Source organism: Osmerus eperlanus, chromosome 18 (assembly GCF_963692335.1).
Source record: "Osmerus eperlanus chromosome 18, fOsmEpe2.1, whole genome shotgun sequence".
Taxonomy (NCBI): Eukaryota; Metazoa; Chordata; class Actinopteri; order Osmeriformes; family Osmeridae; genus Osmerus; species Osmerus eperlanus.
The window spans coordinates 759880-778130 of record NC_085035.1 but is presented as its reverse complement, the minus strand read 5'-3'; the positions used below and the strand labels follow the sequence as shown (position 1 = coordinate 778130).

Here is an 18251-nt window from a genome sequence, read left to right as displayed (position 1 = left end):
CCTCCTCTCCTCTCCCCCCCCCCCCCCCCCCTCTCAGCTGGAGGTCTTGGGAAGCCTGTAGACTCCAGAGGAGACGATGAGCTGGTGTTCCCTCACCTTCCTCTCCAGGAAGGACTCCAGCTCGTTCACATCCATCTCCGTGATGACAGGCCCCGTGGCCACGAACATGCGCAGCATGGAGTGTATGCGCTCCAGGGTCATGCTCTCCAGGTTGGTCAGCATGGCATGAATGTACGCCCAGAACAACTGTCCAGCAGGGGAGGATGGGAGGAGGGGAGGAGGGGAGAGGAGGAGAGGAGGAGGGGAGGAGGAGGAGGGGAGGAGGAGAGAGGAGGAGGAGGGGAGAGGAGGAGGAGGAGGAGGAGGAGGGGAGGAGGAGAGAGGAGGAGGAGGGGAGGAGGAGGGGAGGATGGGTGGGGGAGGAGGGGAGAGGAGGAGGAGGGGAGAGGAGGAGGGGAGGAGGAGGGGAGAGGAGGGGAGGAGGAGAGAGGAGGGGAGGAGGAGGAGGAGAGAGGAGGGGAGAGGAGGAGGAGGAGAGGAGGAGAGAGGAGGGGAGGAGGAGGGGAGGAGGAGGGGAGGGGAGGAGAGGAGGAGGAGGGGAGGAGGAGGGGAGGAGGAGGAGGGGAGGAGGAGAGAGGAGGAGGAGGGGAGGAGGAGGGGAGGATGGGTGGGGGAGGAGGGGAGAGGAGGAGGAGGGGAGAGGAGGAGGGGAGGAGGAGGGGAGAGGAGGAGGAGGGGAGGAGGAGAGAGGAGGAGGAGGGGAGGAGGAGGAGGGGAGGATGGGAGAGGAGGAGGAGGGGAGGAGGAGGGGAGGATGGGTGGGGGAGGAGGGGAGAGGAGGAGGAGGGGAGAGGAGGAGGGGAGGAGGAGGAGGGGAGAGGAGGAGGAGGGGAGGAGGAGAGAGGAGGAGGAGGGGAGGAGGAGGAGGGGAGGATGGGAGAGGAGGAGGAGGGGAGGAGGAGAGAGGAGGAGGGGAGGAGGAGGGGAGAGGAGGAGGAGGGGAGGAGGGGAGGAGGGGAGAGGAGGAGGAGGGGAGGATGGGTGGGGGGAGGAGGGGAGAGGAGGAGGAGGGGAGGATGGGTGGGGGAGGAGGGGAGAGGAGGAGAGGAGGAGGAGGGGAGGAGGAGGAGGGGAGGAGGAGGAGAGGAGGAGGAGGGGAGGAGGAGGAGGGGAGGAGGAGGAGGGGAGGAGGAGGGGAGGAGGGGAGAGGAGGAGGAGGGGAGGAGGAGGGGAGGAGGAGAGAGGAGGAGGAGGGGAGGAGGAGGGGAGGAGGAGGGGAGGAGGGGAGAGGAGGAGGAGGGGAGGATGGGTGGGGGGAGGAGGGGAGAGGAGGAGGAGGGGAGGATGGGTGGGGGAGGAGGGGAGAGGAGGAGGAGGAGAGGAGGAGGAGGGGAGGAGGGGAGAGGAGGAGGAGGGGAGGAGGAGAGGAGGAGGAGGGGAGAGGAGGAGGAGGGGAGGAGGAGAGGAGGAGGAGGAGGGGAGGAGGAGGAGGAGGAGGAGGGGAGGAGGAGAGGAGGGGAGGAGGAGGAGGGGAGGAGGAGGAGGGGAGGAGGAGGAGGGGAGGAGGAGGGGAGGAGGAGGAGGAGGGGAGGATGGGTGGGGGGAGGAGGGGAGAGGAGGAGGAGGGGAGGATGGGTGGGGGAGGAGGGGAGAGGAGGAGGAGGGGAGGAGGAGAGGGATTATTAGATTACTAATACTTGGACATCTAGACTTGTGTGCGTGTTTGAAGCATGTCAATGTGTGTGAAGTTTTCCTGTGTGTATGTATGCCTGCATATGTGCATCCTTCCTGTGTGTGTGTGTATGTATGTGCGTACTTCCTGTGTGTGTGTGTGTGTGTACAACCCCCACCTGCAGCTTCTCCTCCCTCTGCTCTGACTGGGTGGTGGTGTTGGAGTCTCCCTCCTCGTCGCTGTCCATCAGCATGACTGGTCTCTCCGGTCTCTCCCGGGAGCAGCTGGTCTCCAGGACGCTGTACCTCGCCCCGGCCTCCTCCCGCAGGACCCCCTGCTGCTGCCACAGCCCCAGCTTCCTGCGCACCGTCTCCTGGGGCACGCCCACCGCCGCGCTCAGCTCCTCCAGGCTCCACACACCTGGGGGGGAAGGAGGGAGGTTACTGGGGCTGGGAGGACCATCGTTAGTATGGTTACATTTACATTACAACAGTATGGTTGATAGGATTAGTAAGATTGACCCCCCCCCCCCTCCCCCCCTCCTCCCCTTCCCCCCTCCCCCCCTCCCTCCCTCCCTCACTCTTCTCCTGGAACAGGGTGATGATGGTGGCGTGGATGGGGGACACGGTGAGGTTGCTGAGGGTTCGGTCCTCCAGCTCCACATCCAGCGTCACCCAGCCCAGGTGGGGCTTCCAGCTGAGCGTCCTCATGGCCTGGACACACACACACGTAGAGAGACACCCACACACACACACACACACACACACACACACACGTAGAGACACACACGTACACGTAGATAAACACACAAACGTAGAGACACACACACAGGTAGATAAACATGCTGAACATTCTATACTACCGTAGTGGTGTGTTTGTGTGTGTGTGTGTCTACCTTCTCGTAGCGGTGTGTGTGTGTACCTTCAGCTTCTCGTAGTGGTGTGTCTGTGTGTACCTTCAGCTTCTCGTAGTGGTGTGTGTGTGTGTACCTTCAGCTTCTCGTAGTGGTGTGTGTGTGTGTGTGTACCTTCAGCTTCTCGTAGCGGTGTGTGTAAGCCTCCATGGCCTGCGCGGCCGGAGGCGGCAGCTCCATCTTCTCCTCCTTCAGGGAGGGCCAGAACTCGGAGGACAGGATCATGGCCGACAGCACCAGGGGGGGGCCCTCCTGCTCGGGGAGACGGGACTCCTCCTCACGGATGTTTGAGTTGATCCTGCGAGAGTCAGCCACATCCTGGAGAGAGGAGGGAGGAGAGGAGAGGGGAGGGAGGAGAGGAGAGGGGAGGGGAGGGGAGGGAGGAGAGGAGAGGAGAGGAGAGGGGAGGGGAGGGGAGGGGAGGGGAGGAGAGGGAGGAGAGGGGAGGGAGGGGAGGAGAGGGAGGAGAGGGGAGGGAGGGGAGGGGAGGGAGGAGAGGGGAGGAGAGGAGAGGGGAGGGAGGAGAGGAGAGGAGAGGAGAGGAGAGGAGAGGAGAGGGGAGGGAGGGGAGGGGAGGGGAGGGGAGGGGGGAGAGGAGAGGAGAGGAGAGGAAGGAGAGGAGAGGAGAGGGGAGGGAGGGGAGGGGAGGGGAGGGAGAATGTATTTTTTTTACCTTTCTAAACTTTCCTTTTCACACACAACATAGTTTATAGTTTTGTCCAAACTTTTTTTTTGTATAGATTTTTTCAACTATAAAAATGTTTACTTTTATATTCACAGACACAGTGAAAGGAGGGAGACAGGAAATAATACCAGAGAAGCCTAAAATAAAAGTATTTGTGTATGTGTGTGTTATGTATGTTCCATGTGTGTTATGTATGTTTCATGTGTGTTATGTATGTTCCATGTGTGTTATGTATGTTTCATGTGTGTTATGTATGTTTCATGTGTGTTATGTATGTTCCATGTGTGTTATGTATGTTCCATGTGTGTTATGTATGTTCCATGTGTGTTATGTATGTTCCATGTGTGTTATGTATGTTCCATGTGTGTTATGTATGTTATGTATGTTTTATGTGTGTTATGTATGTTCCATGTGTGTTATGTATGTTCCATGTGTGTTATGTATGTTCCATGTGTGTTATGTATGTTCCATGTGTTATGTATGTTCCATGTGTGTGGTTACCTTGAGCATGACCTCACAGTAGTGCATGTGAGCCTCGCCAAACCTCAGCTTCAGCAACTCCACGTTCCGGATCTCTCTGTTCACACACACACACACACGCACACACACACACGCACGCACACACACGCACACACGCACACACGCATACACACACACACACACACACACGCACGCACGCACGCACACACAGGCACACACACGCACACACACACGCACACACGCACACACGCACGCACGCACACACAGGCACACGCACACACACGCACAGAGGGAAATTACATTCACAGCACCACCATGTATGCATGTGTCAGAGTGTGTGTGTGTAGGCATGTGTGTGTGTGCTAACCTGACTGTGTTGTAGTCCAGCTGGTGCAGCAGTCGGTCAGAGTGTGTGTTTGTGTATGCATGTGTGTGTGCTAGCCTGACTGTGTTGTAGTCTAGCTGGTGCAGCAGTCGGTCAGAGTGTGTGTGTGTGTATGCGTGTGTGCTAACCTGACTGTGTTGTAGTCCAGCTGGTGCAGCAGTCGGTCAGCCAGCACGGTGCGGTACTCATCGATGAAGATCTCCTTACTGCCGTAGATGCTGACCAGCAGGCTGATGATGTCAGAGGAGCGACGCTTGGAGCCCGTCTTATCTGGGGGAGAAGGGGCTGTCATCTATCTCTATATCTAACTAAGGCATAAATCTCCGGTGTGTGTGTGAGTATCAGTAGATGTGTGTGTGTCAGTAGATGTGTGTGTATCAGTAGATGTGTGTGTGTCAGTAGATGTGTGTGTGTCAGTAGGTGTGTGTGTGTCAGTAGATGTGTGAGTATCAGTAGATGTGTGTGTGTCAGTATGTGTGTGTGTCAGTAGATGTGTGTGTGTCAGTAGATGTGTGTGTGTCAGTAGGTGTGTGTGTGTCAGTAGGTGTGTGTGTGTCAGTAGATGTGTGTGTGTCAGTAGATGTGTGTGTGTCAGTAGATGTGTGTGTGTCAGTAGATGTGTGTGTGTCAGTAGATGTGTGTGTGTCAGTAGGTGTGTGTGTGTGTGTGTCCTGACCGGTCACAGCGTCGGTGGGGTCGGGGGTCCACTCCTCGGGGTCGCTGCCCTCGTCCTCGCTGTCCTGGGTCTCCAAGGTAACGGGGTCGGCCCGGGACAGCTCATTGGCCAGGTCGCTGCAGCCCTCAGCGTCCCCGGTGAGACTGGCCACGATCTGGCGCACCGTGTCCTCCCGCGTCCTGGCAACCAAACACTGCTATCACCCTGACAACGCTCGCACAGGACACTCACTCACCACCCAACAGACACAGCTGGTCCCCGTGTCTGTTTTCAACCACAAATTTAAACTTCCCAAATCACGCAAAAGCTCATTTAAACTCCCCTCCTCATTCTCTTACTCCTCCTCCTCCTCTCTTCTCCTCCTCCTCCTCTCTCTTCCTCCTCCCCTCTTACTCCTCCTCCTCCCCTCCTCATTCTCTTCCTCCTCCTCTCTCCTTCTCCTCTCTCTCTCCTCCTCTCTCTTCCTCTCACTTCCTCCTCTCCTCTTACTCCTCCTCCTCCCCTCCTCCTCCCAGAGGGTAATCAGCAGATGTGTCTCATCCTTCCTCTATTTAACCCTGATGCTCGTAAACACAGAACGTCCCTCAGCTCTGCCCATGGTAACATCAGAACACTGTTTAGTACGTCGCTTTGCATGAAAGCTTTGGCTGAAGGAATAAGACGTGCCGTGGGGTTTCCCTCCAGGGGCTCACCGGAGGTACTTGCGTATGGGCTGACAGGCGACCTGCAGGATGACCATGGAGGGGTCCAGCTCCCTCAGGGCCTTGATAGCTGAGATGTACACGGTGATGATGTCAGAGGTGTGGACGCCTGCGGGGAGACAGACGTCAGATGACACTGCACTGTTCCTTTAAATGCAAATGAGCCCCTCCACTTCTCAGCCACTATTGGTGCTTTCGTGTCGTCACACCAATAGAACCACGGACCTGGGTGGAGGAGGCGGGTCTCAAAAGCTGATTTGAGGGAGGTGAGGAGCTGCTGCCTCTGATTGGTTCGTTCCAGACAGAACTTCAGGTCTTCTATGGCGGGCTTCGACTCGGGGAAATCTGACAGGCACACGAAACAACACTTCAGGAGGTGGGAAAAACACAAACCTCTCTGATCCCTGTACATAAACGTAACAAATTACACTGATCAGACTAACCCTACATTACATTCCACTTCATATTTCACCCACTGAACAGAAGCTTTTATCCAAAGCGACATAGAGATAGCGCATATAGACATAAAATGAGACGTAAGAACAGAGCATCTAGAAGGTTCCGTGGTGGCGAGACAGAGAGCGTCTCACCTCTGATGATGCTGAAGAGCTCCTCGATCCTCATGTTGACATAGATCCTGCAGAAGAACTGGTGCATGTGACATCGCCAGCGCTGCAGCGACGAGTTTGCAGGCCCCGCCCCCTCGCTGGCCCCACCCACGCCGGGGCCTGCTCCAATCCCTTCACTAGAAAACACTCTACTGAGCCAGCCCAGCACCAGCTCCAACCACTAGGAGAGGAGGAGGGGAGAAGAGGAGAGTGCAAACTGAAATGTTAAAATCATCATGATCTCTCTTGTAACAGGTGAAATGAGGCATGAACATTTATAAACAGGTAAACAAGAACTCCTACTTCCTAGAAGTTAAGCAGGAAGGAACTGTGGTGCTCCTACTTCCTAGAAGTTAAGCAGGAAGGAACTGTGGTGCTCCTACTTCCTGGACGTTAAACAGGAAGGAACTGTGGTGCTCCTACTTCCTGGAAGTTAAACAGGAAGGAACTGTGGTGCTCCTACCTCCTGGAAGTCGAGCAGGAAGGAGCTCTCGTGCTCGCCCCTGCAGTGCTGCTCGGTCCTCTGCTCGATCAGCTGGTGCAGGATGGAGGTGACGGCCTCGGAGCTCACCCTGTCCAGCAGCTGCAGCCTGGAGCTGCAGAGACAGAGCCGTCACACACACACACACACAGATACACACACAGCTTGTCTTGTGTACCACACAACCACACCAGCGTAACATCCAGCTCCAGGCCGGCTGTCCTCTCCACTCACAGTATGAATCTCAGCTGTTGAAGACACTCCATGGCTTCCTGACACCAGCACTGCTGGGGGGGCACGGCACAGCCCGGACACAGCCTCCCCTCTGGGCCCCCGGCCCCCTCGTCCCCAGCCCCGGCCTCCCCCGGCCCGGCCCCGGCCACAGCCCCGCCCTCCCAGCTCATGTGGACAGAGAAGGTTCTGCTGTAGAACTCCAGAACCCGCTCCTGCAGCTGGGCGGAGGGGGAGAACAGCAGGGTGGCCCTGATGACGGAGAAGGCTCTCTCTCTGAGGCCCCTGGCCCCCGGCCCACACAGCCCGCCCCTGGCCTCGTCCTGCCAGCCGCCCAGCCTCTCCAGACCCCCTGGAGGAGAGAGGTAGGACGCAGGTTCAAATCCCCCCTGTACTTTACCTCAATTGGGATCAAAAAAAATATTCTGCTTAATGTAATACTAAAGTAAAAGTATCCGTGATCAGGTGCCTACCCAGAAACGGCTCCAGTCTCTCCTGCAGGGTATGGAAATCCCCTAGCAGAACGCGGGCTCTGCCTCTTTCATCCGGCTCCGTCTCCGACCGCCTCAGCTCGGCCCAGAACTCGGGCGCCACCGCGGTCGTCAGACGCACCTGTAGGGTCTCCAGTAGCCAGCCCTCCAAGAACTGGCCCAGTCCGCTGGAGCAGAGCAGGGCTAGCGACTCCGAGAGAGACCCGTCACACATCGGGACATCAGTCGACACCGGAGACACCTGCAGACCAAAACAACAACAACGAAGCTATTGAATGTAGCCCAGAAAGTAAACAGATTAGATCCACAACGATTGCGTTAAAACATTTAATGGGTAGCAAGAATGGTCACGAGTCACGACCAAATATGACCACAGCAGTATGCTTTCAACGACGACAATATGCCACGGCAGAACAGTATATATGAAGGCTAGTTACATTGCTAACAGATTTCATGTTCCAAATGAGGGGGGCTGTCGCTGTCTTGGTGTGTGGGGTTGCATCAAATTCCCCTTTTTTGCTCTGTTAAATTGCTGCACCAGTCCACACTTGACCGGTGGGGATCTCATTCTATTATGACTGTAACTGTTAGCTGCTCCTGGCATTCTCTAATCCCTGCTCTCCTCTCTCTGTCCCCCCCCCCCACACATCCCTTGTGGTGTGTGAGTTGTCAGCACCTGTCTGGTCGTCGGTCAGCCAACGCTGGACCTGGTCGCGAGTCTCCCGGTCCTGTCCTACATCTATAAAGTTGAATAATGGATTTTGGTGTTTTAAAAACCCATCGACACTGTATGACTATGTTTAGCCTGTGTTCTGCTCCTCTCTCCCACCAACCGTCTCTGGAGGAGGGGATCCCTCTCTGAATTGCTCCTCCCAAGGTTTCTTCCATTATTTTCTCCTGTTTTTTGGGAGTTTTTCCTTGTCTTCCTTGAGGGTTTAGGTTGGTTGAGGGGCAGTTCTATGGGCATATGTGAAGCCCTCTGTGACATGCTTGAGTGTAAAAAGGGCTATACAAATAAATTTGATTTGATTTGATGATTGCATTACATTACATTTTATTCAGCGGACGCTGTCATACAAAGCGACGTACAAATAGTGCATCTACAAAGAACAGCAGAAGATCAAGGATCAGAAGTGCAGAGTTCTAACAGTATTTCGGTGGTCAGTCATGGGACAGTCTGTATTTACTAGCCACTGCGTTATTGATGGTGTTGCTATGATAACGTTACTCACCAGGGTGGCAGTGACGGTGTCCCAGGCCGAGGGGAGCCCCTGTGGAACGGCGAATTGCATCTCAGTCGAGTCCATTCCTTTTGACCAAAAATTGACCAGAAAGGTTCGGTACGACAAAGGACAATGTACTTATTAAAGTAATTTCACACGCACATATTCTTGAATCGATGTAACACGCATAGAACGGTGGCTAATCTATGTGTAGAATTTGTAAAATGTCATTTGAAGACCTGAAGTTATCGCGCTCTCGATGAGGTATAATGTCGCATGTTAGTGACGTTGTATTGTGGCGGAAGTGTGGCGGAAGTGTTTGTGACAGTTTGTAAGTTGTCGTAGAAACGAGCTAAATGGAGGGAGTTTGAAGCATTGAACGTACCGCTACTGACTTGATTTGTGTCCATCTTTGCTCTAATGAGCTTGCACGTTAACTGATTTGACCAAGGGAAAACATTTTTTATTGAATTTAACCAGTCACCTCTGTTTTTGTAGAAAATAGCCAGCCAACTCAACAAAAAAGAGGTGCATGTGCGCGGGCAAGGGACTCGAAAAGTTGCCAACCGAGTACTGTAAACTTAACAACATCATGACCCAACAAGGAGCAGCTCTACAGACCTACAACAATGAGCTTGTAAAATGTAAGTATCGAATTCAAGTAGATAAATCGGTAGGATTAGACTTTACATTTTCTATTGTCACAAGCTCCGGTAGGTACCTCGAGTTATCGTTAGGAAATGTTGATGTAGAACTACAGTAACGTTACTACCTCAGGCATACATTTGAATTGTGGTTTTCCTTGTTGATGACACGTGACAATTTGCCAGTCCGTTTCATCCTTGGTTTTTGACCTGCCTCTTTTGGCTGGTATGGCGAGGCTACGCAATCTGATTAACCCATAAATACAATGTCCTACTTGGAACAGAGGTCTGTCTTGAAGCTATCTTTACCTTCTAATGCTTTGATTCTATAACTAGGAACCTCAGAATCAGGCGGTTTCCACGGTCATCAACAGCCTGTAGTGTGTTCCATCAACAGTAGCATTTCCCTATCGGAAGTATTAGTGAACAGGATTAGAATGTTCCAGGCTTCTTGTAGCGCCTTGCCTGCTTACTGTGACCCAGACCTAGAACATAGGTTGGGCGTTATGTGACTGTTTTACGCTGCATATTTGGCACACACCGGAAAAGACAATAATTCACTGGGTTACAGCAACGCCATCAAAACCTCCGGCACCAGAGCTGTAAATCAAGGCTTGATTTACTTGACATTCTGCTTGTGTACTAAAGCTTGTATACTAAAGCTTGCATATGGCAAGCAATGCTGTGTAACCGTGTTCCAGTGTAAAACACACAATATGTCTGGGGATGGTTTCATCTGATTTGTATTTCTGGAACTTGTGGTTCCATTTACATTTAGTCATTTAGCAGACGCTCTTATCCAGAGCGACTTACAGTAAGTACAGGGACATTCTCCCCGAGGCAAGTAGGGTGAAGTGCTTTGCCCAAGGACACAACGTCATCTTGCACGGCCGGGAATCGAACTGGCAACCTTCTGATTACTAGCCCGCTTCCCTAACCGCTTTGTAAACCTCTTTATTGAAATAAGATGCCAGGTCTAAGGCTATTTGTGAAGCTATCTGTAATAAGGACTAGGCTATACAATAAACATTTTATTTTATTTGAAGACTATTTTTATAATAGGGTAGCGTTATTGGGTAGTAGGTTTCAAACCCATAAAATGGAGGTTCAATATTTATGGGTTTGATAGATTTAATGCCAGAGGGGCTTTGGAATTATGACATAGAATTGACGGTTTGATTTAAGGCCTTGGCTGCACTGCACTGCATGAGGTCACTCAACTCCAACGCCTTCGAATCTCTGAACTGATCTCGCTTTACATTTGTACGTTACATTATTCATTCAGCAAACTCTTTCATCCAAAGTGACAAACAAACAGTACATATATAAAATACATCAAAAAATCAAAGGATTCAGCAAAAGCAACATATCGTTTAGTGGGTGCAGTGTCTTCTGAGCCAGCGGTGTCCTGGTAGTTCAGATTGGAAGTGACCGTGACGCTGGTGTTTCGTCCGCGTGTGCTTGGGTTCCTCGCCGGCTGTCAGGCACACGCATTCTTCATCCATCACAGGCCGGTTGGAATGAGCTGAATCAGCAAGCTGAGGACATAAACATGACCCTGGTCACATGAAACACACACTCCCTCCTGGTTGTTTGTTAAAATAGTCAAAAGAAAAATGAAATATGTTGATATATAGGACAAATCTACATACAGTAAATTATTTTGTTGTGCAAAGACCATCAGTCTCCAGACGTGAGTGACCCCCCTCTCTGTCCTTCCCCCCCCCCCCCACCTCCCCTGTCCTCCCTCCTCTCCTCCCCCCCCCCCCGCTCCCCAAGGTATCGAGGAGCTGTGCTCCAAGCGTGACGAGCTGAACCGTCAGATCCAGCAGGAGGAGGAGGAGAAAACGCGCCTGCAGCACGACGTGCGCGTCCTCACGGAGAAGCTGAGCCGCGTCAACGAGAGCCTCGCCCGCCGACTCACCGCCCGCGCAGACTTCGACCGCACCATCGCGGAGACGGAGGCGGCCTACATGAAGGTTGGCACACTCTCGTCGCTACGGGAACACAAACTAATACACTGGTGGTTTATTATTTTAGCAACATCCCTTGCAGACACACACAGGAGGATGTTAGTATGCACACAAACACACATGACAGGATGTTATCTGTGCTCCAGACTCCATACCTCCCTCCAGCCCACTGTAAACCCCCTCCAGGCTGCCCTGATTAAAGACAACAGCCCCTGCGACCTCCCTGCCCACAGGACAGGGTCACGTTTACATTCGCTCTTCATTCATTCAGCACACGCTTTCATGCAACGTACACATGACGTATACAGGAAGTCCAGCAGGAGATCCAGGATCAGAACGCGCTGTAACTCTGCTGTGTTCTGCAGATCCTGGAGAGCTCTGACTCTTCTGTAACTCTGCTGTAACTCTGCTGTGTGTTCTGCAGATCCTGGAGAGCTCTCAGACTCTGCTCAGCGTGCTGAAGAAGGAGACAGGGACCCTGAGCAAAACTACGGAACCCCGAGGGAAGGACCACTGAGCAGGGCGGGCGACCCCTGACCCCTCACCCCTGACCCTGACGTACAGGGCCTCAGCAATCTCCTCCTCCTTTTCTACTCTCTCTCTCACCTCCTTCTCTTCCTCTTCTCTATTGTCCTGTGGACTGTTTGTAAGATATTTATGTGGTATTGCTTTGAATTTCTGAATGTCTGAATGCTGCCCTTACTCGCACGCTTTTGTATACATTTGAATTATTTTAATAAAGATTATCTGTGAATGAATCGTGTGCCGGTGAGTTGCTGTGGGTGGGATTCAGTACGAACGAGTCTCCCTGCTGTCTCTCTCTGGTGTGTACATGCTGAGTTAATACAGGTGTCTCTCTCAGGTGTGTATATGCTGAGTTAAGTCAGGTTTAACTGGGATTATTTAACTATAACTCCTTCAACGGTACACTTTGACCAAATCATCAAGAACATTTGTCTCAAGTAGACCCACTCTGTCAAAGTTAGACCCAAACTGTGAATGTCTTGGAACAAACATGAAGGATGTCACAAACAACTTCACACACGTTTCAAGGGTTCATCTATTTATTTAACTTTCATTTGTACAGTTCTGACATCTTTTTTGTTCCCCAAATTAACAGGTACAAAGTTTACAGTAAGCACATCTCTGGGATGTTGAAGACTCAAGACAGTGAGGAAGGAAAACAGATGAAGCTTTCTAGCTACAGTATGACTTATAAGAACCGTTTCTTCGACAGGGACAGACAGAAATACAACAGTCCAAGGCAGAACGAATGTGGTTAAGTATCGATCACCAAACATGTTTTTATCATCTGCACTCATTCAAGTGAGTCAGTCTCTATGTCCTCATGGCGGTCATTTTATAATCCCGCTGGTGCCACATGATACGGTCACCGGAAAATCCCACAGGAAGGCCTGTTTCCTGGTCCCTCGCTTCCATGGAAACCACGACCAGGAAGACTCAGGAGTCGGTCCTAAGAGCCATGACTGTATGGGATGACTCCGTGACCAACCGCTCAAGTTCGACAGTCAGAAAGACGTCTGTTACATCTGTTGTGGCAAATCGTCTGACGGAGGACATGGCATAAACGGGCAGTGGTTTCGTCGGAATCATCTTAATGCCTCGGTCTTTCTACACGCTACCGTCTCGGTGAGATCGAGACGCGGGTCAAACGTCTGGGATCTCTCCTCGCGAGGAGCCGAACACAGCGAGCACAACGACAGTGCAAATAAAAAGGACACATACAAGTTTACATTGAGACACGGTTGTACATAAAACTGCTCAGTCACCCAATCTCACAAAAGCACTATAACGTTGGTTCGTTCCAAACCACGTCCATCGATATATGAAAATATGGAAAAGCATTAAGTAATGCAGATAATAAATTATGGTTAAGAACTTCAAATCGGAGTGTAGAAACTGTACATCAATACTGGCCAAAAGGAGAAGATTTGTGAATGTTGTTGTGATTTGTGGCCACCATACCACAGCTACAGATAAACACTTGCATCCATTGGCATTATGAGTAAAAAATATTTTTGAAGACTTGGTGCAATGTTGTGTAAAAAAAAGTATTTTTATAATAATAATAATGGAAAAAAACATTGATTACATCATATTTTACCACAGTCGTTAGATACACACTCACGTGGATGAGCACACACTCCATCCTGCACCCTTCATCAATCAATCAACCAATCAACCAATCAATCAATCATGACTAAAACGAACCGCTCTTTCTTTGTGGAATGTTTAAGTAGCTCTCAGGAGAGGCCGAGACACATTCAGTCTGCAGTTCACACACATACGCACACACACCCACACACACACACAGTCTCTGAACGAGTATCCCAGTCTGCAGTTCTGAAAGGGACACAAGCCCTTCTGCACCTGCCATCAGATCTACACAGAGCGTTTTCAGTTACACAAGCAAGTGTCAGACATGCAGATTTGAACTATAGAAGGAGAGAGAATGTTCTTCTCCCTGCTAGGGTCTGTGGGACAGAAGCACTTCCTGTTTACAGCAGGAAGGTGTGATGTGGCGGTGGTGGTAATCAGATAAGGGCTTATGAAGACATTCATACCCTGGGACAACTTATCGCCTGGACACCTGTACCAAGACACTGTGTTACGATTCTGCTTACACTCCTGTCCAACATTGGCCAATCACACGCCTCGCAGTTCCCCACAATCCATACTCTGATGGTCAACTCAGTGATCTTCAGAAGGTCTGGAGAGCAACTCAGTGATCGTCAGCAGGTCTGGAGAGCTGAGGGAAACCTCCAGCTGAGTGGTGGGTGAAGGTAGCTTCACTCTGGCTCTCTCATGGTCAAAGTCCAACAGGCTGAATTCAGGTTTGTTCTGAACCCACATCCAGACAGAAGCCTTTAGAGATCATCAACATGCGGATACAAAAGAACGAACAAAAACACGACAGGCTGCGACTGTGGCACCCTTTCACTGTACGGAGTCTGTTTCTTCTTCTGTCACTCACAGTGGGTCAGACCACTCGTAGCAGAACGTACGGAACGCATGGAGCTCGGGGCGTACATTCTGGAACTCCGGAACGCGTTAATACTGAGAACCAGAGACGGACGGGCCCTGCTGCTCTGAGGGAGCTGGTTACTACAGCACTGTCTCCTGGAGGCAGAGAGAGGAGGAGGAGAGCAAGATGGAGAGTAGGAGGGAGGGAGGGAGGTAGGTGGAAAGAGAGAGTGATGGAGTGCTGAGGCAGGAAGACAGACTGGAGCTGGACATGAGTATTCCAGACCAGGGAGCAAACTGCTCTGTGGCGTAACTACCTTCCCTAACAATCAAACTTAGTCAGTCCAAAGCGAGGTTCCTCAGAGCAACAGGGAGAACAGAGGAGGACAGATGCACCGATCAGACAAACAGCACAGTCCAGCTGCTCGGGGGTTATCTGTGATCGTTGATTGATGTCTGGGGCTGAAACTGATGGAGAGGAGTGCTTAGACAGGTTTGGAATGTGAGTGTGGTTCAGTCCAGCTGGATCAGAAGTAGAGAGCGGGCTCACTGCCGAAGTCTGAGAGAGACGAGCAGTCTGCAGGAGTCAGCTGAGAGAGAGAGGGGAGAGAGAGATGGAGAGAGGGGAGAGGAGAGAGGGGAGAGGAGAGAGAGAGGGGAGAGGAGACAAAATGAGGTAGAGAGGAGTGGAGAAAGGGAGAGAGAGAGAAAGAAGAAAGACTGTTAGTTATGAATGTAAAATACAATTACTGTGTATCTCTTGTGCTATTGACAGTGATTTGTTCAATTATTTATTGTTTCTGATAGTGGTAGCTATTTTTGTCGCTTTAGATAAAACCGTCTGCTAAATAAATCAAATGTAAAAAGTAGATTACGTAAAATTCTTCCTCACCATGACATCTTCTGAGATCTGTGTGCGCTGGGAATTAGCGTCCCCCTGGTACGCCAGGTCATCGAGCTTGTGTTCCTGCCAGGTGTTGAAATCCACCGTGTGTTTGGGCGTGTAACTGGACAGGTCTGAAACACAGTCACACATTCAAACGTTTCACAACATGCAAATGAGCAGGGGCGTTAGACGGGGTTCGCAATTCTCGTAAACTGATGTTCCTTGAGAAGTCCTTTAGGACGACATTGCCAGCTGTATGTGTCCAATGTACAACCAAGGTTATCAACAGAGCTATTCTTTACGACTGATGCATGTTTTTATGGAGGCGAAACCAGATAATGTGTGAGACAGTAACTCTAGTTAGTCGTTCTGCTACACTGACCTGTTTACACACAATGCTGTAGTTCTCTAACTGACCACCAGGTGTCTCCCATTCTACACAAGTCATATCAGTTCCTACAGAAGCTCTAACAGGCAGTTCCATTTTGCTACTGGACTGGACCAAATTCATTATTCTGCCTTATCTACCTACTCTCTTTCCATAAGAATAGATTTTGTTCAGCCGGTTAAATTCAGCCTAACCTCTGTCCTCCTCAGTCCACTCACTCCCCTCCCCTCCCCTCCCCTCTCCTCTCCTCTCCTCTCCTCTCCTCTCCTCCTCCTCATCCTCCTCCTCTCCTCTCTCCTCTCCTCCTCCCCTCTCCTCCTCTCCTCCTCTCCTCTCCCCTCCTCACCAGAGCTGTTGGGGGTGTGAGAGGGGGAGCTGCTGAATCCGGGCCGGGGGATGTGGATGCGGCCCACTATACTACGAGGCTCCTCCTCTCCTCCCTTCTCCCCCTCCTCCTCCTCCTCCTCCTCCTCTCCGCTGTCCCACACGCTGCTCTCCGACGGGTACTCGTAGGTGTTCTGGAGGCTCGACTCGTTGAAGGAGATCTTCAGCTGAGAAACAGACAAGGGAGAAGGTCTTGAGTCTCTCGGAGGACAAAACACAAACATGGCAGGAGAGCGCAGCTCAGGGAGAATATATCTTCGTGTTAGAGCATTCGACTGTTCAACAAACATTTGACTGTTCAAACCTCCGCTGCAACGACTGGCTCCTGGTTTGGATAAAAGCGTAGCCTGAGATAAATGAATACATCGGTATAATGGCCAGTTAGGCATTAACAAGAGCATGACTAGAGTTATTTTTACTATCAGGCAAATTACCACTTGTTTCCTGTTACTACATCTACAATGGTATGTTCATGGTGACGCTAAAAATAATAACAAGAGCTTCCTCACAGTCATACACTACTAGCTACACACACACACACACACACACACACACACACACACACACACACACACACTACTAGCTACACACACACACACACACACAATATACACTACTAGCTACACACAATATACACTACTAGCTACACACACACACACAATATACACTACTAGCTACACACACACACAATATACACTATTAGCTACACACAATATACACTTCTAGCTACACATACAATATACACTACTAGCTACACATAAAATATACACTACTAGCTACACACACAATATACTAAACACGTGCATATAAAAAGTTTACTGTGCATTCTAAATGAATAACTTAATCACCACATGAACACTAAAATGTTATATTTGTTTCCTTATGACAGTCTTGAAGACAGCAAGCGTCACGTAGTATCTCTGTAATACCTGAAAGACACAGATAAATGTGCATGTGACAGGTTCAGAAGTTCACTTTCTCATGTGGAACATTCTCATGTGACCTGGAAGGACCACATTTACAGTCAGTCATTTAGCAGACGCTCTTATCCAGAGCGACTTACAGTAAGTACAGGGACATTCCCCTGAGGCAAGTAGGGTGAAGTGCCTTGCCCAAGGACACAACGTCATTTCGCACAGCTGGGAATCGAACCGGCAACCTTCTGATTACTAGCCCGATTCCCTAACCGCTCAGCCATCTGACTCCCTGTACCAGGACCAGTGTGTTTACTGGTGTTCATCTGCCCCCCCCGTGTGTCATTACTGGTGAGTGTAGGTCACTTTGGAGAAAACTGTTAAACTAACACAGTTATCGGCCTGTGGTGTGAGTGAGGTATGTTTCTGCTGCTGCCCAGATCGGGAGGCCTGGCACCGGGGATAATCTCAGCCTGTCGGCAGCTTGTTAGACATCTCGCTCTGGCAAGCCTTCAGAGCAGAGCAAACACGGTGCCGTGAGGAAGGTGGGGCGTGAGCGCTTGCGGGATACAACCGCTCACTTTCCAGACGCGAACATTAATGTTTTTCGAGCCCGAGTGAAACTCAAGACCATTAAGCCTTTAATAAATGATCTTCAGATAATCTTTGACCGGTGACGAGAGGATGTTTAATACAGGAATGCCACTGAACTGCTCCCATAGTAAATACCATGCACACTCACTACCACGGATGAACACACACACACACGTTTCATGTCCCAGCAGTCAGTCGATGGAGGTTCCCCTCTCCAGGCCCTGCTCTAAATCAGCCCTAATCTCCATCACAAGGATCAGCCTCCACCTATCCCAGCCCTTACCCTAGCCTCTACCTATCCCAGCCCTTACCCTAGCCTCTATCTATCCCAGCCCTTACCCTAGCCTCTACCTATCCAGCCCTTACCCTAGCCTCTACCTATCCCAGCCCTTACCCTAGCCTCTACCTATCCAGCCCTTACCCTAGCCTCTACCTATCCAAGCCCTTACCCTAGCCCCCCCCCCCCCCCCCCCCCCACGTGAGGGCGGTGCCTGTCGACAGCTCAGTCTGTTATGACCGCCCCCCCAACCAGTAATGAACACCGGGACAGTAAATCCCTGAGAGATGAATCCTGTTGTTGTCCCAGGACTGGTGACTCTGACTAACTCCAACCCCTCCAGCTCCTGGTCCTCTTCAGCTGCACTCTGACTAACTCCACCCCTCCAGCTCCTGGTCCTCTTCAGCAGCACTCTGACTAACTCCACCCCTCCAGCTCCTGACCACAGAGCACCGCAGCTTGGAAAATAAGATTTTTAATGTAGGCGCCATGATGACCCCTTCCTCACTCCCTCCTCACTCCCATCCTCACCCCTCCTCACCCCTCCTCCTCGTCCTTCACCCCCCTTCCTCCCCCCCCCCCTGCTCTCCTTCACTGGCATTTCCTCCGGCCTCCAACGTCCTGTTTTAAAAAGCGTTCTCTGTGCCAAACAAGTGCATC

The 18251-nt window shown here is 51.3% G+C and overlaps 3 protein-coding genes across 3 annotated transcripts in view; 1 reads left to right on the top strand and 2 right to left on the bottom strand.

Annotated features, from left to right (window-relative positions):
* Positions 1 to 19: 19 nt before the first annotated feature.
* Positions 20 to 8846, bottom strand: anapc2 (anaphase promoting complex subunit 2). The gene is made up of 14 exons (XM_062484325.1): positions 8556 to 8846; positions 7306 to 7564; positions 6836 to 7184; positions 6584 to 6716; positions 6103 to 6301; positions 5738 to 5857; positions 5504 to 5621; positions 4812 to 4990; positions 4264 to 4405; positions 3772 to 3847; positions 2700 to 2903; positions 2253 to 2385; positions 1851 to 2092; positions 20 to 246 (listed from the first exon to the last, which is right to left on the bottom strand). Exons 1-14 carry the CDS (start codon positions 8628 to 8630, stop codon positions 34 to 36), a joined length of 2442 nt encoding a protein of 813 aa, XP_062340309.1. The 5' UTR covers positions 8631 to 8846; the 3' UTR covers positions 20 to 33.
* Positions 8847 to 8874: 28 nt separating this feature from the next.
* Positions 8875 to 11934, top strand: ssna1 (Sjogren syndrome nuclear autoantigen 1). Its single transcript, XM_062484326.1, has 3 exons — positions 8875 to 9190; positions 10970 to 11169; positions 11588 to 11934. The coding sequence occupies exons 1-3, from the start codon at positions 9079 to 9081 to the stop codon at positions 11678 to 11680; spliced, it is 405 nt and encodes a 134-aa protein (XP_062340310.1). The 5' UTR covers positions 8875 to 9078; the 3' UTR covers positions 11681 to 11934.
* Positions 11935 to 12216: 282 nt separating this feature from the next.
* The window catches only part of tprn (taperin), a 14755-nt gene continuing 8720 nt past the window's right edge, over positions 12217 to 18251 (bottom strand). The window contains exons 2-4 of the mRNA XM_062484278.1: positions 15769 to 15973; positions 15041 to 15165; positions 12217 to 14738 (exon numbers count right to left, since the gene is read on the bottom strand). Coding sequence (XP_062340262.1) covers positions 14676 to 14738; positions 15041 to 15165; positions 15769 to 15973 — 393 coding nt within the window. The 3' untranslated portion in view covers positions 12217 to 14675. The remainder of the gene's footprint in view (positions 14739 to 15040; positions 15166 to 15768; positions 15974 to 18251) is intronic.